Raw genomic sequence first — 17056 nt, forward strand, 5'->3', positions numbered from 1 at the left:
TACCGACAAACAAAATTTAAAAGCACGGTCAAAAAGCTCCCTGGGAGGTGGGGCGCCTGGGTGGCACAATCGTTAGGCGTCTGCCTTCGGCTCAGGGCGTGATCCTGGTATTCTGGGATTGAGCCCCACATCAGGCTCCTCTGCTATGAGCCTGCTTCTTCCTCTCCCACTCCCCCTGCTTGTGTTCCCTCTCTCGCTGGCTGTCTCTATCTCTGTCAAATAAATAAATAAATAAATAAATCTTTAAAAAAAAAAAAAAAAAGCTCCCTGGGAGGGACTACTTCCCTCCAGGATAGGATGCAGGTTTCACTGTCTTAAAGAGAGAGGGAAATCATTCTGGAATGGGAAATAATTGTAGAAAGTACTGACATTCAGCTTCAGCCTTGAATTTCAGCCAAATCTGGTATTTGACTGTGGCACTGGAAGGTTCAATGGGCAAATGCCTCCCTCAGCATCATTCCTGGCATCCCTGGAGCTGTGTGCGGTCAGTGGTCCTGGGCGTGTGTGTGATACTATCACACTGATCAGCATCATAACCTCAAAAACAAACATGCCGTGTCATTTAGATTTATTGCTAGTATCTGAATATTCACTTTAGCTAAAAACGAAGGTTTGTTCCTCCATTATGTCAGACTTTTAAAATTGGACTTCTAAAATGTTAAATATTGAAATTGTGATAATAATTTAAAATTCTGCTGAATTTTCAGGTTTATTCTTCTATCCTAGAAATTTGTTCTACGATGGTGATGTTTGGCTTCAGCTTTATGCTGATATGTTGCTTTATTTCAGCCATTCACTCAACTATTCTGCTAAAATGTGTAATATCTCTAGTATTAATTAGCATGCTGTGACATAATGAGAAGCTTATTAGCATCTTTTAAAACACTCACTTTCATAGGCAACAATGATAAAATGGAAAATGTCAGGTTCCTGAAATAAACCCAGAGCCCTGACATATTCTGCTTCCAGAAGGATCCAAACCCAAGAGGAACATCTTTGTCTTCTACCCACACCTGACCTGAGACCTGCGAATTCAGGGGACTTAATTTTTGTATTGTCCTCTAGCACCATTCCCAAAACACCACTTCTTCCTCCCAGACTACGTAACCTCCCATTCTCCCTCACATCTCAGTAAGAATAAAAGAAAAGTCCAAGGGTCTATTCTGACGGTGGGTGAAAAGGAATGTTAAATGATCAAAAGTCCCCTTGGAAACACAGGGAACATGTGTCCACAGAGCCCCAGACAGCAGACAGTGACTCAGAGCCCAATCAGGTGAGTCACTGGGATGCAGCCGCTAGGCACAAAGGCCCCCCTAAAGCAATCACACCCCTCACCACCACCAAGTCCCACCATCTCTGAAGAAGCTTCGCCTGTACTGGGCAGAGCTGGTGCCCACCCGCCCCCCTCAGCTGTTTGTTGACTGATTTGTAAAAATACTCTACTTTCTCTTTAGCACAAATGGCAGATTATGACACATATTTTTCTGTATTTTTCTTTTTCCATTTAATATATCTTGGAGATTATTCTAAGATATAAACCATGTTTAAATAAAAACTTGGAAGAAAATAAAATACGTTTAAAAAGCTATTTTGTAAAAATGTTATTTAAGTAGATTTGACATACGCTGTTATATTAGCTCCAGCCCCCGAGCCGTTTAAACGAACGGCTTCATTTTCTAATCTCCAGCTGCGGCTCCTGACGAGCAACAATTCATTTATTGGGGATTGAGCTTTAAGCTAACATACACAGATTCAGTTCAGCAGTGTGGGGAAAGACTCCTCTACTTAGTTGCTGTTTTCCCTCTTTCCTTCCCCAGGGAAGAAAAATGAAGATGACCTTCCCACCTGCCTTTTCCTTTTTCCAATTTGCCTTTTCCAGTTGTTTTCTGCTTTGGCTAATCAGAATTTCCAGAAGAAAATTTCTTTTTCAAGGAAATAATGGCAACATATAATGGTGGTAAAAAAGACACAAAGTGAACTCAGGCTGGAACCATGCGTGGTGGTCCAGTAAGTCAGAGCACCCAGAGCCTGACTGGCCTGGAGTTTTCTGTTCGGTCTCTGAAGCAGGGGGCTCAGGGCTCAGGCAAGACCTTAGCTCCCCGTTTCCCAGCCAGAGCGAATCAGCCAGCAGCCCAACTGCCCTTTGTCCCGAGGGGGTCAAGGCAGAGTGCTGGATCACTAAGATAAAACCATGACCACACACAGTTTCGGACTCCTGATCCGTTCTGACGGCTGGAACTATGACACAGGATGGTTCTGGAGAAACAACTTGGGACTGGGAGAGACATGCTAATAGCGGGATGAAATATCCTCATGAAATCCTAGTGTGATACATTATAAACCACAAACAAGAGAAAATAAGGGTTCAACTTAAATAAGTTTCTGCTTATAGTGCCCTTTGGAATTTCTGACATCAAATGGCTTTGAAAACTTCAACTTGCTAAGTGCCAAGGAAAACAAAAGGCACTGTATTTTCTCCCTGGAAACTTCATCCTTGGTAGCAGCTCCACAGTTACCAATAAGGGTCGGGCTGGGGGAAGCTCAAACTCGTCACCTCTTCCCAGTCAAATCACAATATACGTCAAAAGAATCTATCCTTTGCCACCCCCTGGACTCTCCATCTGTTTCAAAGTGTCATATGAAAAAGAAAATCTTGAGAATTCTGATCTGAACACTGGAGCAGCAGGTCACGACTAAGCAACAGAAACATGAACTTCCCCTCCCCATCTTCAGACCTCGGAGTCCAGGCCTTGGGGGGTCTCCCATGTAACATCTGATGGTTCAGGTCGAGGAGAGCGTCTCCTCTAAACAGCTTTCTAATAGAGAAAGGAGTTGGGGTCATAAGCTTACCAGGTGGCCACAAGGTCAAGAAACCCTTCTCCCAACAGACTATCCCTTGAGTTTGAATAGGCTCGAGGAAGAATGAAGAAAGGCTTGCACAGGAGGTGGTGTCTCCCAGATCCCCCCAAACTCCTAACCACAGCTTACCTTGGTACAAGGTGGTTGAACTTGTAAGAACTGAAGACGTCTTGGATCTTTTCTTCTACTTTTGCCTGGTAAGAATGCAGGAGATGGGAGAGAGAAAGAAATACAAATGAATCCTCTTGTCAACTTTTTCTTCCAGTTGCCACAAATGTCCATTGGATACAGTTGCTTGGTGTGGTTTTGTACTTCATGGGACTTTAAGACTCGATTCAGGGGCTCTGCGGGATGGCAGGCTCAAGACAGACGAAACAGAGAGAATGTCCTATACCATGCTGGCACTATAATCACTTCTACAGTAAACGAGCCACGTATCCAAACTAATGGCAGTTGTAGAGTCTGGCACTCTGGCACACTGGCACCACTTACTTAGGGAGCAGACAAGGCATTCTGCTTGAGACACTGACTCCTGTCTGCTCTAGGAAGCCGTTTAGGTGTTCACTTAACTGGCCGTTCACAAATACAAAATTAATTTCTGCTAAGGGTCACACTTCTTATTGTCAGACTGAACCGCTTAAATACAGACTGAACAGTATTAAAACTCCCTAAGGGATTTACAAGAACATCGATCATTGAAACACCAATGAAACAGCACATCTGGTCCTTGGTCCTATGTCACACACAGGACTCTACAGTCCCATAATACGAAGGATTCCAGAAGGTCAGGTCACAAAAAAATCCAGATCACCTGTTTCCTCTCAAGATCTACCACAATATGGCCACACGGTTCAGCTTCTATAAGGAAAGGATACAGCAATGCGGAAGCGGGTTGGTTAACAGGAGACAGGGTTTCTCCTTTCACTGGCATCCCTGTTCTTGTAGTGAGGCATGTCCTCATTGAGATTTCAAGATACGTAATAATATCCTCTCTGGGAATTTCAAAATGTATTCCTTATTTCCGAATCACCCACTGAGTTAGAGCGTCTAGGGCCCTTGACGTATGTGCAAGTATTTGTGATCATGAGGGGAGCAATGATGCGAATCATCTAAAATGGCAGCCAATCTAAAATTCGTGTATACTTGGTTTCAGGATATACTCTGATATTTGCCTCTGAACATGAGTTCGAGGGATAATATGGCTAGGAATTCATAATACTTCAAAAAACAGACTGAAGCCACTGTCAGAATCTGACTCGGGAGGAATAAGGAAATTGTCCCGATTCCTCAGAATTCTTTTCCTTTCCAGACTCTCACACAAGACTAGCATAAAGCACCAGCCTAAATGGAAGACAGGTTGCACTTCTCAGTCATGTGCCTTCCTTAGCTGTAAGCTGAAAGGGACAGAAATATATACAAGAAACATACGTCAGTAAGATCATGCAATAAAGATTTGCCTACAATATTCTGTTTCAACTAAGTGAATTGATGAATTCTGAATGAAACAAAAACAAAATGGGAGGAAAACTCACTTCCTTTACCCAAATACAAGCTGATTCAAATCCACACGACTTAATAATATCCCAAGGCTGATGGATATGCCCATCGCCTCCTTCGCATTCTGACACTGAGACCCCTAGAGAGAAAAGGGTCCAGCCAAGAACTCCTTCATGAGGAAACCCACCTTCAGCTCCCCCTCAGATAACATAAGCAGCCATGTACTAGATGAGGAAAATGGAGTTTTACTGCTAAATTAGGATACCTGACAGACAGAAGGCAGAAAGTGCTTAAAATATTTCCAACACCGTGTCATTTCTCTTCAGATTTCCTAATCACTCTTCTGCAAATGAAGAAGCGATATTCCAATGCAGTTAGTAACGGACTCATGTCTGAAAATCTAAGTTATGAATTCTAACAAATACCTGAGTGTTAGAGGTCAGCTGTTCATAAAAATAGACAAATAACAATTCCCTTTATCTTCTCTTTAAGAACTAGTATATTTTTCTGTTAGCTTCGTTGAGATATCATTCACACACCATTCAATTCATCCATTTAAAGTGTATCATTCAACGGCTTTCAGTACATTCACAGAGTTGTGCATCCATTACCACAATCAATTTTAGAACATTTTAACTACCCCCAAAAGAAATCCTGCACCCCTTAGCAGTCACTCCCAACCCTCCATCCTCCCAGCCCCTGTCAACTACTCCTCAATTATCTTTACAGATTCGCTTATTCTGGATGTTTCATATGAATGTAATCACACAACATACAGTCCTTCATGACTATCTTCTTTCACTCCGCATAATGTTTTCAAGCTTCATCCGTGTTTTGGCATGAATCACTACTTCATTTCTTTTTATTGCCAAGTAATATTCTATTTTATGGATATCTCACATTTTTTAAATCTATTATTCATCACTTGATGGGCACTTGGGTTATTCCCATTTGGGGGCTATTATGAATAAAGTCGCTATGAACATTCGTGTAGAAGTTTTCGGATGGCCATATGTTTTCATTTCTACTTAGGTATGGGTATACACCTAGGAGTGGAATTGCTGGACCATATGGTAACTCTGTGTTTAACTCTTTAAGGGACTATCAGACTGTTTTCCAAAGCAGTCATAGCATTTTACATTATCAACAGAAATGTACGAGCATTCTAATTTCTTCACATCCTCACCAACACATGTTACTCTCCATGGTTTTGATTATATCCATACTAGTGGGAGAGAAGCAATATTTCATTGTAGTTTTGATTGCAATTCCCTGATGGCTAATGATGTTGAGCAGCTTTCTATGGGCTTATTGGCCATTTGTATATCTTCTTTAGAGAACGTCTATTCAGATACTTCTTTTTTTTTAAATTGGGTTGTCTTTTTATTACTGAATTGTAATAACTTCTTATGTTTCTAGATACAAGTCCCTTGTCAGATACATGATTTACAAAAATTTACTCCCATTCTATGGGGCACCTGGGTGGCTCAGTAGGTTGAGCTACTGACTCTTGGTTTCAGCTCAGGTCATGATCTTGGGGTCACGGGATCCGGCCCACATCAGGCTCCCCACTCAGCCGGGAATCTGCTTGAGATTCTTTCCCTCTGCCCCTCCCCCTGCTCTCATTCTTTCTTTCAAAATAGATGAGAACCTTTAAACCTGAGAACCTTAAAAAAACAAAATTTACTCCCATTCTACGTGTTGTCTTTAGGAACAGGTATATTTTAGAAAAAGATCACCTTAGACCACACAGTACGGTTTCTAGAGTACAACTTTAAAAATAATACTTAGCAATACGCCTGCAATTTTTTTTGACAAATAGTAATGGATTAATATAGAAATTAAAAAGAACTCATCTGGCGAACAGAAAATCAAAGTCGTCTCCAAAACATGCAACATCCTTTTTTGCCTTCCCTTCTCCCCATATGGCCTGCCAAGTGTTATATAAAATCTGAGCAAATTTGTTACTGAGAAGACGCAAGCATTCTTTGCTCCGCTTTGTATAGCAGAAGCAAAGGAAAAAAGCTAGTCATATACAAAGGAGTTACCATAGCAGGTGTGAGACTGCTATCCTTAGAAAGACCAGCTTGAATGGTTGACCCCTAGCTGGTGTCTAGAAACCTGAACTTGGGGCGCCTGGGTGGCACAGTGGTTAAGCGTCTGCCTTCGGCTCAGGGCGTGATCCCGGCGTTCTGGGATCGAGCCCCACATCAGGCTCCTCTGCTGGGAGCCTGCTTCTTCCTCTCCCACTCCCCCTGCTTGTGTTCCCTCTCTCGCTGGCTGTCTCTATCTCTGTCGAATAAATAAGTAAAATCTTTAAAAAAAAAAAAAAAAGAAAGAAAAGAAACCTGAACTTGGGGAGGGTCCCCGTCATTCCAAGAACTGATGAGTGGCTCACTGTGCTGAACCTGCATGAACAACCTGGTTTATGCTGAGCAGCTACCTTTTTCTGGGAGTCTGAAATTTTGAGACGTGCTAGGCAGAAGGTGCATATGTGACCAACCCCCAGTAAAAACCATGAGCAACAAGTCTCTAAGAAGTTTGTCTGGTAGACAACACTTTGCATGTGTTGTCACAATTTGATGCCTGAGAAATTAAGTACGTCCTATGTGACTCCACTGGGAGAAGACTCTTGGAAGCTTGTGTCTGATTTCCTCCAGACTATACTAAGAGCCTTTCACTTGCTGATTTTCCTTTGTAGCCTCTTGCTGTAATAAATCATAACTATAAGTACAACTATATGCTGAGTTCTCTGAATCCCTGTGGTGAATCAACTAGAGTTGGTCTTGGGGACCTCTAATACATTAGTAGATTTAGAAATTTAACGTTTGGGATAGAATTAAGGAAAGTAGTCATAACAACTGCTTAATATCTACAGGCAAGATCTGTAGCTAAATTCCTTTTTTTTTTTTTTTAAGATTTATTTATTTATTTATTTGATACAGAGAGAGGGAACACAAGCAGGGGGGTGGGAGAGGGAGAAGCAGGCTTCCCGCTGAGCAGGGAGACCAATGCGGGGATCGATCCCAGAACGCTGGGATCATGACCTGAGCCGAAGGCAGGTGCTTAACGACTGAGTCACCCAGGCACCCCTACAGCTAAATTCCTTTTTAAGAATATATCAAAATCCTCACTTTAAATATAAGAGAACTGACATTAAGTATTAAAAAAACAAAGTCACCCTAGCCATGAAAACTCTGAACATTATATAGCTCTCAAATCAGAATTTTTAAAAAAAAATCAGCCTCAATACTACATACGGATGTTAAACCACGCCCACTTTCCCTGAGCTCTCATTTTATCTTGGATTTTCATGCTTCCATTCCATCCCAAAGGAACAGACTATTATATTCTAGTCAATCTCTCCTTTCAGCATGAGAACCCCAACAGGCAAGGCAGTCAGCAACCAGGTACAATACAAAGGCTGATTAACAGCCCCATAACAACAGATAATTTTCTTTTGTATAAATAGCAAACGGTCCATAGGTTCATTTCCCTTGGGCACAGGGCACACAGCTCATGACCATGTTAACGAAAATGATATGACTCTTTTGGGAGGAGGTGACAGGCTAAAGCATCTGATCTGTTTCAGAAACACTGCTATATGAAATGTTATAAGAAAGGCCACCGGGATTAGTCACCAGAAGATTTAGTCCCAAGGGATTATTAGCTCTTCAAAATTCTTAAATAGCCTGGAAAAAAAAAAAAGTAACTTTGACTAGTTCAAAACACACATACACACAAAGAGATAGAAAGATTCTTGGGACAATTGGGGAAATTTAAAAATTTTAAATGGGATATTAGATGATATTATAGAATTATTTTATTTTCTTAGGTGAGATGTTATTGTCCTTATGTAGAAGAATGTTATTCTTTGGAGATGCATGCTTTATTATTATCTTATTGTCAAAGATTCAGAAAAAATTAGTCATATACATATATACACATGTGTGTACACACACATACACACAGAAGAAATTGTGTCCTGGCTACATGATCCATTGGCTTACCTCCTCTTTTGTCCTTAACTAGGCTGTTTCACACTCTGTATGTGTAGAAGTTGATGTGTAGAAAACTGATAGTTATGCAAATAATTTCTACCCATAGACATGAATATGGTATCTGGTAAAATGCAATTAGTGATCACTGTATGTATACTGATGAGTTTTGCATGCATTTGTAAATTCACCTCAGCATTCTTAACCTGCATCTGAGCATCTCAGCAACTTACCTGTCTGTGAATGCGTGGCACTTCGAGTTCTCTTCTGAACCTGCTATCCTATCTTATCAGTTCCATGAGTTAAATAAAATCTTTGGTGTGTTCATTTTATATTTGTATGAGTCTTGATTTTATCCTCTTTTAAAATGTATCCTTTAACAGTTTATATGAAGGACAAAGATGAGGTGGAGGGTAAACAGATGCTGTCAATTGTTTGGTATATTTGAAATTTTTTATAATAAAATGTTGGAGGGAATTATTAAGAATCAAGTCATATCAAAACAAAACACTTAATACCCAAATTTCACCATGACTACTGTATCTAGGCATAAAATTTCTGAAAAGTCAAATACATTTGCAGACACACATACGATGCATCCATATCCCAACTAAGCCTTGACTTTTGTACTTCTGTGGCCATGGTTTCATCACCCAATTTTAGCAAGAATCCTACCAAATTGGTTTAGATAGAATTCCCCATAATATCTGATCATCCTCAGTATCTGACTGGGTTCCTCATCCTCCATCATCCCCCAGTGATGTCGGCTCACCCTGGCCTCCCTTTAGGAGGAAGCCTGTTAAATTGGCTTACCCCGAATTCCTCCTTTCCCCTGACCATTCCTCTTAGTAAGTTCGCATCCATCCAGGAATCCCTCCACCTTGCTCCTTGGCTATAAATTCCCAGTTTCCCTTGTCGTATTCAGAGTTGAGCCCAATCTTTCTCCCCTACTGCAAACGTCGCTGTAGTAATAAAGTCTTGAGCAGAGACTTCCTTTAACAAGTGTCCCAAATAACTTTCTCCTTAACAGTACCACCCACAACCACCGGCAGAATGACTCAAGTTGAAAAAACCAACAACACCAAATGTTGGCGAGGACGTAGAGCAACCGGAACTCTTATTATACAAGGCAAGTGAGGGCATAAAACGTACAACCACTCTGAAAGAGGAGAGCAGTCTCTTATAAAACTCAGCATACACCCACCCTATGATCCAACAATTCCGCTTTTAGGTCTTCGCTCAACAGAAATGAAAACATATGCTCACAAAAAAGACTTCTATGAGAATGTAGCATTTATAGCCATTAATATCCAAAATCTAGAAATAGCTCAGTTGTCCATCAAGAGGAGAAGGGATTAAAAAAAATCAACAACAGTGTTAAAAAGAAAGCCACAGGCCCAAAATAAAGTCACTTATGCTAGGTCACCAAACTGGGGCTTAATACCTAACCTAACTGCACTTCCAACCTCCCCCAGAAATGTAATCTTAACCAGTCAAGAATGTTAACCTGTCACATGGGCCCTCTCTGTGGACATGACCATGGAAGGGGGACCTCACCCAAAATAAACCTTTTCTTCTGTGTGCCTTTAAAACCTTTCCCTTTCTGTAGCCCTTTGGAGTTCCTTTCTACTTGCTAAATGGGATGCTGCCCGATTAATGAATTGTTTACTAAAGCCAATTAAATCTTCAAATTTATTCAGCTGAATTTTGGTCTTTAACAGATTAGGTGGCAGCATTGGGATCCAAAGCAAATTTGTGGTGGCATCTGGAGACAACAAGAAACAGGTGTGGTGCCCTGCAAACCCTTCTGAGTTCATGGTCTTTCTCGCCATTGCTGAGGACCGCCAGCAAGCTCGCTCAGTGGAGCTCCCCAGTCTAGGGTTACTGGTCGGCCTAGCCCCAGTCCTCAGCCCTTGGTTGAATCTGCAATTCCGCGTTGGACTCCCTTCCCCAGTTCCAGTCCACAGTCCCCATTAATGGAGTCTGCCGGTTTAATCCAGACTGGAAATTGCTGGTGGTGCACACGGGGCGTTCTATTAGCCAAGCTGCAGTAACTTCTAAGCCCCAGCCCTCGGTTCTATCTTCAGATTCCACGCTGGGAACTATTGGTGGCGGCTGCAATACTCCATTGGTTTGGAATCAGTCCATAGTCCCCCTTCTTTGAGGTCTGCTGGTTCAATCTTTTCCCCAGTCCCTCGTCCTTTGGTTCCTGCTGGTGTCCACACTTCCATTTCCTCAGTACTGTTGGTTTCTGTTAATGTGCACATGAGGTAAAGCTTAACTAAAAGAAAAATAATAAATTAATAATGATAGAATGGGATCCTTAAAATCTAAAGAATGAAGTGCTCACCCTCTGGCATGTCTGCTTATTTTATACCTAAGAACTATGGCCCCAGAAGCTATAAATGTCTACGAGCCTGTTTTGTGTCCTAAAGAACTTAGCTTGGTAACTGTCAGGAGCCCCAAAATAATGCCGGATGGAATGAGGCCACTCAGAAGCACAGAATAATTTCTATTCACAGATGAGTGGTGAAAACCATCTCTTCCACAGCATCTATCTAAAGCCGATCTAATGAGGCACCAACTTTCATACCATGAACTGTCACTCCTTCCTACATCTCCCCCTCTCTCCAAAGGACGACCCTTCCAGAAAGTGGACTTGCTGCCTGATACTCACGCTAATGTTGAAGATCCAGTAAAAGAATCATTAGTAGGTTAAATGTAAGGCAAGGATTTCCCTAAAACAAAACAAAACAAAATAAAAAACCTTCAGGAAAAACAAGTCACTTCATAAGCAATCCTTACAAGGCACCTCTTCCTATAAGGAGTTCTTTCAATCCTTTGTTTTGAATACAAAGTACCAGTTGGGGTTGACATACTCAGCCTAAAACAACCTCAGCCAAGGTTTGTTTTGGCTGCTTATAGAGGTAAGCTGATGGTACCAAAGAAAGATGACAAATTAAGCACAGATTTAGCAATTATTCCTGAGGATATGAACTCACACTTCTACATGTTAAGTTGCCATTGTAAACCCTTCTAAAGATTATCTTAAAAAATGAATAGGAGTTAAGTTGTGGTGATCACAGATATACACCAACTGGACACGTTGTAAAAGGATCCTAATGTTACACAGGTGGGTACCTGTAACTTGGGATAAAATATTCCTACCCGTATTTAAAAGGGATTTATCTCAAAACACTGAAACTGTGGTCCGGAAAAACACATTGGTTTACCCAAAATGTGGCTCCAGCAAGATAAAAATACTAAAGTCAAAGATGTACGTGGAGATTTTGGAGAAAATTTTTTTATAAATAAAGAGGAAAAACAATATTTCTAAATTAGTGTGATTTTACAGTGTGTGATTCTAAACAGGTACATGTACCTAAATTTAAAATGTAAATTTTAAGGGGGAATGAAGCATGAGAGACTATGGACTATGAGAAACAAACTGAGGGCCTCAGAGGGGAGGGTGGTGGGGGAATGGGATAGGCTGGTGATGGGTAGTAAGGAGGGCACGTATTGCATGGTGCACTGGGTGTTATACGCAACTAATGAATCATCGAACTTTGCATCAGAAACCAGGGATGTACTGTATGGTGACTAACATAATATAATTAAAAAACATTTAAAAATAAATAAATAAAATGTAAATTTTGATTTGTTCACTTACATACTTAAAAGTACATGTATTTTCAAGTTGGCAAAAAAAAACTTTTTTTGGATTTTTTAATAGGGAAATTGGGGGAAATTTGATATTTGGAATTGTCTTAGAGTTGAGCAACATGATACATGCTGAATTTCGATACAGCAAAACCAATTCACCATAGCTAGCCTGTTGACCATGTAACCAAGCAGAGCTCTGATCTCTTTTATCAGAAGCACAAAAAACTAGTAAGTTTGATCATATTCAGTGACTTGTTTCACCTCCATTTAATGATCTTTCAGAGATTATAACTTGAAACAAGTCGACACTTGAAACCAGCTCCTCAGCCTGTCTCCATCCCACTCCCAACACCCACCCCCAATCCCAGTGGCTTCACCCACCCAGCTGACCTAATTTCCTACACAGCCGACCTGCCCCCTCCATGCCCGGTAGGGTGGAGTCTTCCCTCCTACCAGCTTCTCTCACTGGAATGGCTACCCCCCAACTCCATCCTTTACCATCCGACATCCTCCATGAAGTTGTCCTGACCACCTCAGCCCACAACATATGGCTTCCGCTCCCCCAAACCCTTGCGCAATGCAGTCATCATTTAGCACTTACTTACGTGCTTCTGTAAATTATTCTGTGGTTGCTTCAGGCATATTCTTTTTTCTCTCTAAGAGAAAAGAATTTTGAGGGCAGGAACTAGGACTGATAATCCTTCCAGATACTCCTCATAGTTGACTGTCACTTGACTGAATGCTGTCTAATGACCTCATGCCATTTCAAGTGGAGGATGCTCTTGCCCCTGTTTCTAAGGACAAACTAAAAGAAAAACAGCAGTAGTACCTTCTGTAAACAGCTGTTTTTGGCAGGCCTGCTACCTCTGAGACTATGCCGGTATCAACCTACTAGACTGAATCACAGAGCATTTGCAAAGGGGTAACTGCAGATAGCACAAAAAAGGAAGACAACCACAGCTTGTTTTCTAGAGTTGTAAAACGTTCTCCATGTACCAACCCGTCAGGGAAACAGCTTGTCAAGGCAGAAATCTTTAAAAATACCCACAACCTGACCACTGTTCATTACCTCCACCACCACAGCCCTGAGCTAAGCTGCCATCATACATCACCTGGATTACTGCCACAGCCTCCCAACTGGTCCCCCTGCACCCCTCTTCACCTCCTCACAATCCCAACAGTGACCTACATGGGCCTGTTAAAATGCTAGTCAGATTGGTCAAAGCTCTCAGATCCTGGATCAGTCTGACTCCTGGCAGGAAACAGATGGCATGTTCGAAGTGGGTGATTTGAGGGGAGTTTATAAAGGAACTAGTTACAAAGATGTGGGCAGGTGTAGGGAAACCACAAGAGAGGGTGCAGTACTCTAGGATAGGCAACACAGGGGTACTCAATCCCCCCCTAGGCCTGAAAAGTGTGAAGAGAAGGCGTGGAGAGGGTGCCAGAGAGCTCCAATGGAAGGCACCTGAAAAGAGTTGTGACCTCAAGTCTAGAAACCCTCCAGACCACGCATCTCTCAGGAAAGGAGTAAATGCGCTGGTCTCATTCTGCCTCTCTCTCATTCCCTATCAGTATGCCCCATGGCCAAATACACCCAGAAGCCATAAGGCGAGGGAGCCTGTCCACGCAGGTCCACCTCTTGGGGCACATCTGCAGAGCCGGGTGGAAAAGGATAGAGTGGATCTGGGGAGGTTAAAAGAAGCTATCCAGCCAAAGGGCTCCCCACCTCACTCAGGGGAACTGAAAGTATACTTAAAATGGTCTGTGAGGCCCCACACGATCAGATCTCATCTCCTATTCTCCTGGTTACTAACCTCTCTCCTCACAGTGACTCTTCACTCACCAGTCACTAGGAAGACCTCAGGTCCTTTATACTTGCTGCTCTCTCTGCCCAGAATGCTTCTTGCTGACACACACATGCCTTGTTCCCTCACTTACTTCAGGTCTCAGCTCAAGTGGCAGGCACATCATCAGATGCTTTCCCTTACCATCTGATATAAAAACCGTTCCTGCTCCTACCCCACCCATTCCTGGCATACTTCATCTCTCCTATCCTCTGTCTTTTTCTCCACAGCACTTCTTTTAAAGTCATATAGACAGATAGATGGATATTTAGATAGACAGACGGATGGATGGGTGGATGGATGGATAGATAGATAGATAGATAGATAGATAGATATTTTTCCCTTTTTTGTTGACTGTCTCCCTGGCCTAGAAGAAAAGTTTCATAAAGGTACCAACTTGGCCTCTTCTGTTTATTGCCTTATTGTCCACTGCCTTGAACAGAGCCTGGCCCAGAGAAGACACTCAAGTATTTGTTGAACAAATAAAAATGTGAATGAATAGAACAGAAGAATCCATAGCTAAGGGCTCCTTACACTGTTTACAGGTTTAATTCCTATTATCAAATTGTTGCTTAACAAAAAAATAAAGTCTCCTGATAATCAGACAGGAAACAGGAGATAAGCATTTGTTCTTATTGGCAATGGCACAAAATTAAACCACGTCAGTAAATCCCTATGAATAAATGGACAGAACCAAAAGAATAACTAGTATCTTCTGTAGACAACTCCCCCTAACAAGGTTGGTATTTCTTATGAATATATAACATCATTAACCTACCCACCTAGTACCTAAGCCTCAGTTTTCTTGTCTGTGAAATGGAAAATGATTGAGTGATACAATGTATAGAGAGCATTTAGCACATTTAGCACAGAACTAGGACTCAGTAAATGGATACTACTATGATTCTTAGTAGTGCCGACCCTGAGGTAACCATTTGTATGAGATACTGCATCATCTTCCTACTCTCTGGAACTGTTTATCCCAGACTTTTAGAATATGAACTGGAAGAATGATGGAAAAGACAAACAAGAGGCTCTACTATCTATCACATAGTTGGGCCTAGATTTGAAAGACACCCTATAATAACAATGTTCCATATTGGCGCCTAGCCTTGGCCTTGGCTGACCCTTGGCAGCCCAGAATCTTGTTGCATCCATTTTTGCATCACTTATTATGCCTAGACATTTAAAATATAAGTGCTAGTATTTCCTGGCAGGAACTAAGCAGGGACACTCAACTGAAAAATAAAGTAGTATGGGAAAAAGAGAGCAGATCAGTAAAACTCCTGATACTGTTCCTGTTTTTGACTTGCCCCTTTAACCATGTAAGTCTCTGTCCTGGTCTCTAAATTAACAGACCCGCTTCTGATTTCCTTTTCTCCACTAGTATTCTGTCCATATCCTTATCTGCTGGGTCAGTTAAATACATAAAAAGTGACCCAATAGTCTTACCTCACATATAAAGGAAAAAGCTTGACCTGAATAAACTCTACAGCCCGTCGCTTAGGAATACTGCAAAGATTCTGTAGGTTTTTCATTGATGGGAGATTTCTTTGCAATCTTTCGCAAAACAGTTCTGTAGAAGGACACACTGGTGGGCTAACTTTAAGCTGGGGAGCTAGATTCAAAAGGTAAGGGTTAAAACCCATGTAGCATAAATCTCCAGTTATAATATTCTTTCAGCTATTATGCGTATAATTCAAGTCCTTATTTTTTTGTTATAAAGTTATAATTATGTTCATAGTCGTAAATATAAAGTATGATAACCATCACTACTAATTTTGCCAAAATGCAGGCTTCCAAGTTCAGGTATGAAAGTCAAAGCAAGTCCCTCCGAGCATAAGCCTGGGTACTGACCTTGCTAAGAGATGTATTTTATTTGTTAGTACTAACGCCTGATGCTTGTTAGTACTAAAAAGAATCACCTCAACCACTTTTAGTGATGGATGGGCAAACATTTCCACAATAACTTGGGTACAATTCCAAATGGAGAATGAAAAGAAAAACAAAACTAGAGTTCATTACTCATTCCTCAGGCACTGTTCAAAATTATAGGTTCGAGGCCTTAGTGAATGAAAGATAAGTCGTCTAAAAATGTATAATTTTATTATAGCGCTTTCCAGACAGTATTGCTTTCCTCAACCAGGCTGTGCCACGCTCTTGGTCAGAAACTGTTCTTTTCTTTGTATTTCTAGCGCTTCACATTGTGTCCAATACTTTGCTGGCGCTCAAATGATTGAATGACTACTAAAATGCCCACCCACGAGGCAGGCCCTACGCCTAGCACTGCAGGTCAGCAATTAAACAGATCCTGGAATGGCATGACCGCAGTCTGGCCACTTCTCCCCTCTAAGTCCCAAAACTACGAGCAGGGTGAGGAAAGAGCACTACCCATCTGAAAACCTCCCAATGTCCCGGCGGAATGAAACTGGCTGTCTGACCCGCCCGGGCTGCTTCAGTCCTCCAGGCACAGAACACGATTCTCTCCGCTTCCTTAGGCAGAGAGGACCCAGGTACTGTCCTTCCCTCCAAATCCAACCCTGAAAACGACCCCTCCCCAACCTGGCCCCACAAACGCTTCATTCCCCAACCCAACCAAGCCTGGGCTCCCAGAGCTTCCCAGAGGGGAGGCGCCGCGGTGCACTGTGGGAGTAGTAGTTCCCCGGTGAGTTCCGCACGCCTACGGCCCTGCGGACGGGACTCCCGCTCCCAGAAGCCCCCGCGTGGGCGCCTCGCTCAGTCCGGCCACCTCACCTGTTCTATGGACGTGACTGTTTCTACCGAGTCGTCCTGCAACCGCTCCCGCGCGTGCTCGGGCCTCAGACTGTAGAGCGGCTCTGACCAGACGGGGGAGGAAGATGGAGGACAATAGTAGGTGAAGGAACTCGGAGAAGCCATGATCAGGAGAGCAGCAGGCGGTGTATAGGACTCCCTTCGTCAAACAACAACGCGCATTGAAACTCAAGCGGGCTAAGAAGCTACGGAGAGCGGTAGAGTCAAAAAGACTTTGAACGCGAATCTCTCTCCACCCACCTACACATTTTCAGGGAGCGAGCTACTAGGATGCTGCCGCCCCCCATTGGGCAGAGGAGCTGCTGCAGGAGGCTCAGCTTCCTGGCGCGCAAGGAAGGAAGGATGTGTCTATCCATCTGGATTTCATTTCAGAGAGATGGTGTAGGACGCCTCGGTTCGTTA

General features: G+C 42.4%; 1 protein-coding gene across 1 annotated transcript in view; it reads right to left on the reverse strand.

Moving 5' to 3' along the window:
- Nucleotides 1-16848, reverse strand: part of LOC103674342 (protein farnesyltransferase subunit beta) — a 61586-nt gene extending 44738 nt beyond the window's left edge. Inside the window, exons 1-2 of the mRNA XM_040641788.1 lie at nt 16616-16848; nt 2989-3053 (exon numbers count right to left, since the gene is read on the reverse strand). Of these exons, the coding sequence (XP_040497722.1) occupies nt 2989-3053; nt 16616-16759 (209 nt within the window). The 5' untranslated portion in view covers nt 16760-16848. The remainder of the gene's footprint in view (nt 1-2988; nt 3054-16615) is intronic.
- Between the last annotated feature and the right edge of the window lie 208 nt (nt 16849-17056).

This window comes from Ursus maritimus, unplaced genomic scaffold, assembly GCF_017311325.1.
Source record: "Ursus maritimus isolate PB19 unplaced genomic scaffold, ASM1731132v1 scaffold_25, whole genome shotgun sequence".
Lineage (NCBI taxonomy): Eukaryota > Metazoa > Chordata > Mammalia > Carnivora > Ursidae > Ursus > Ursus maritimus.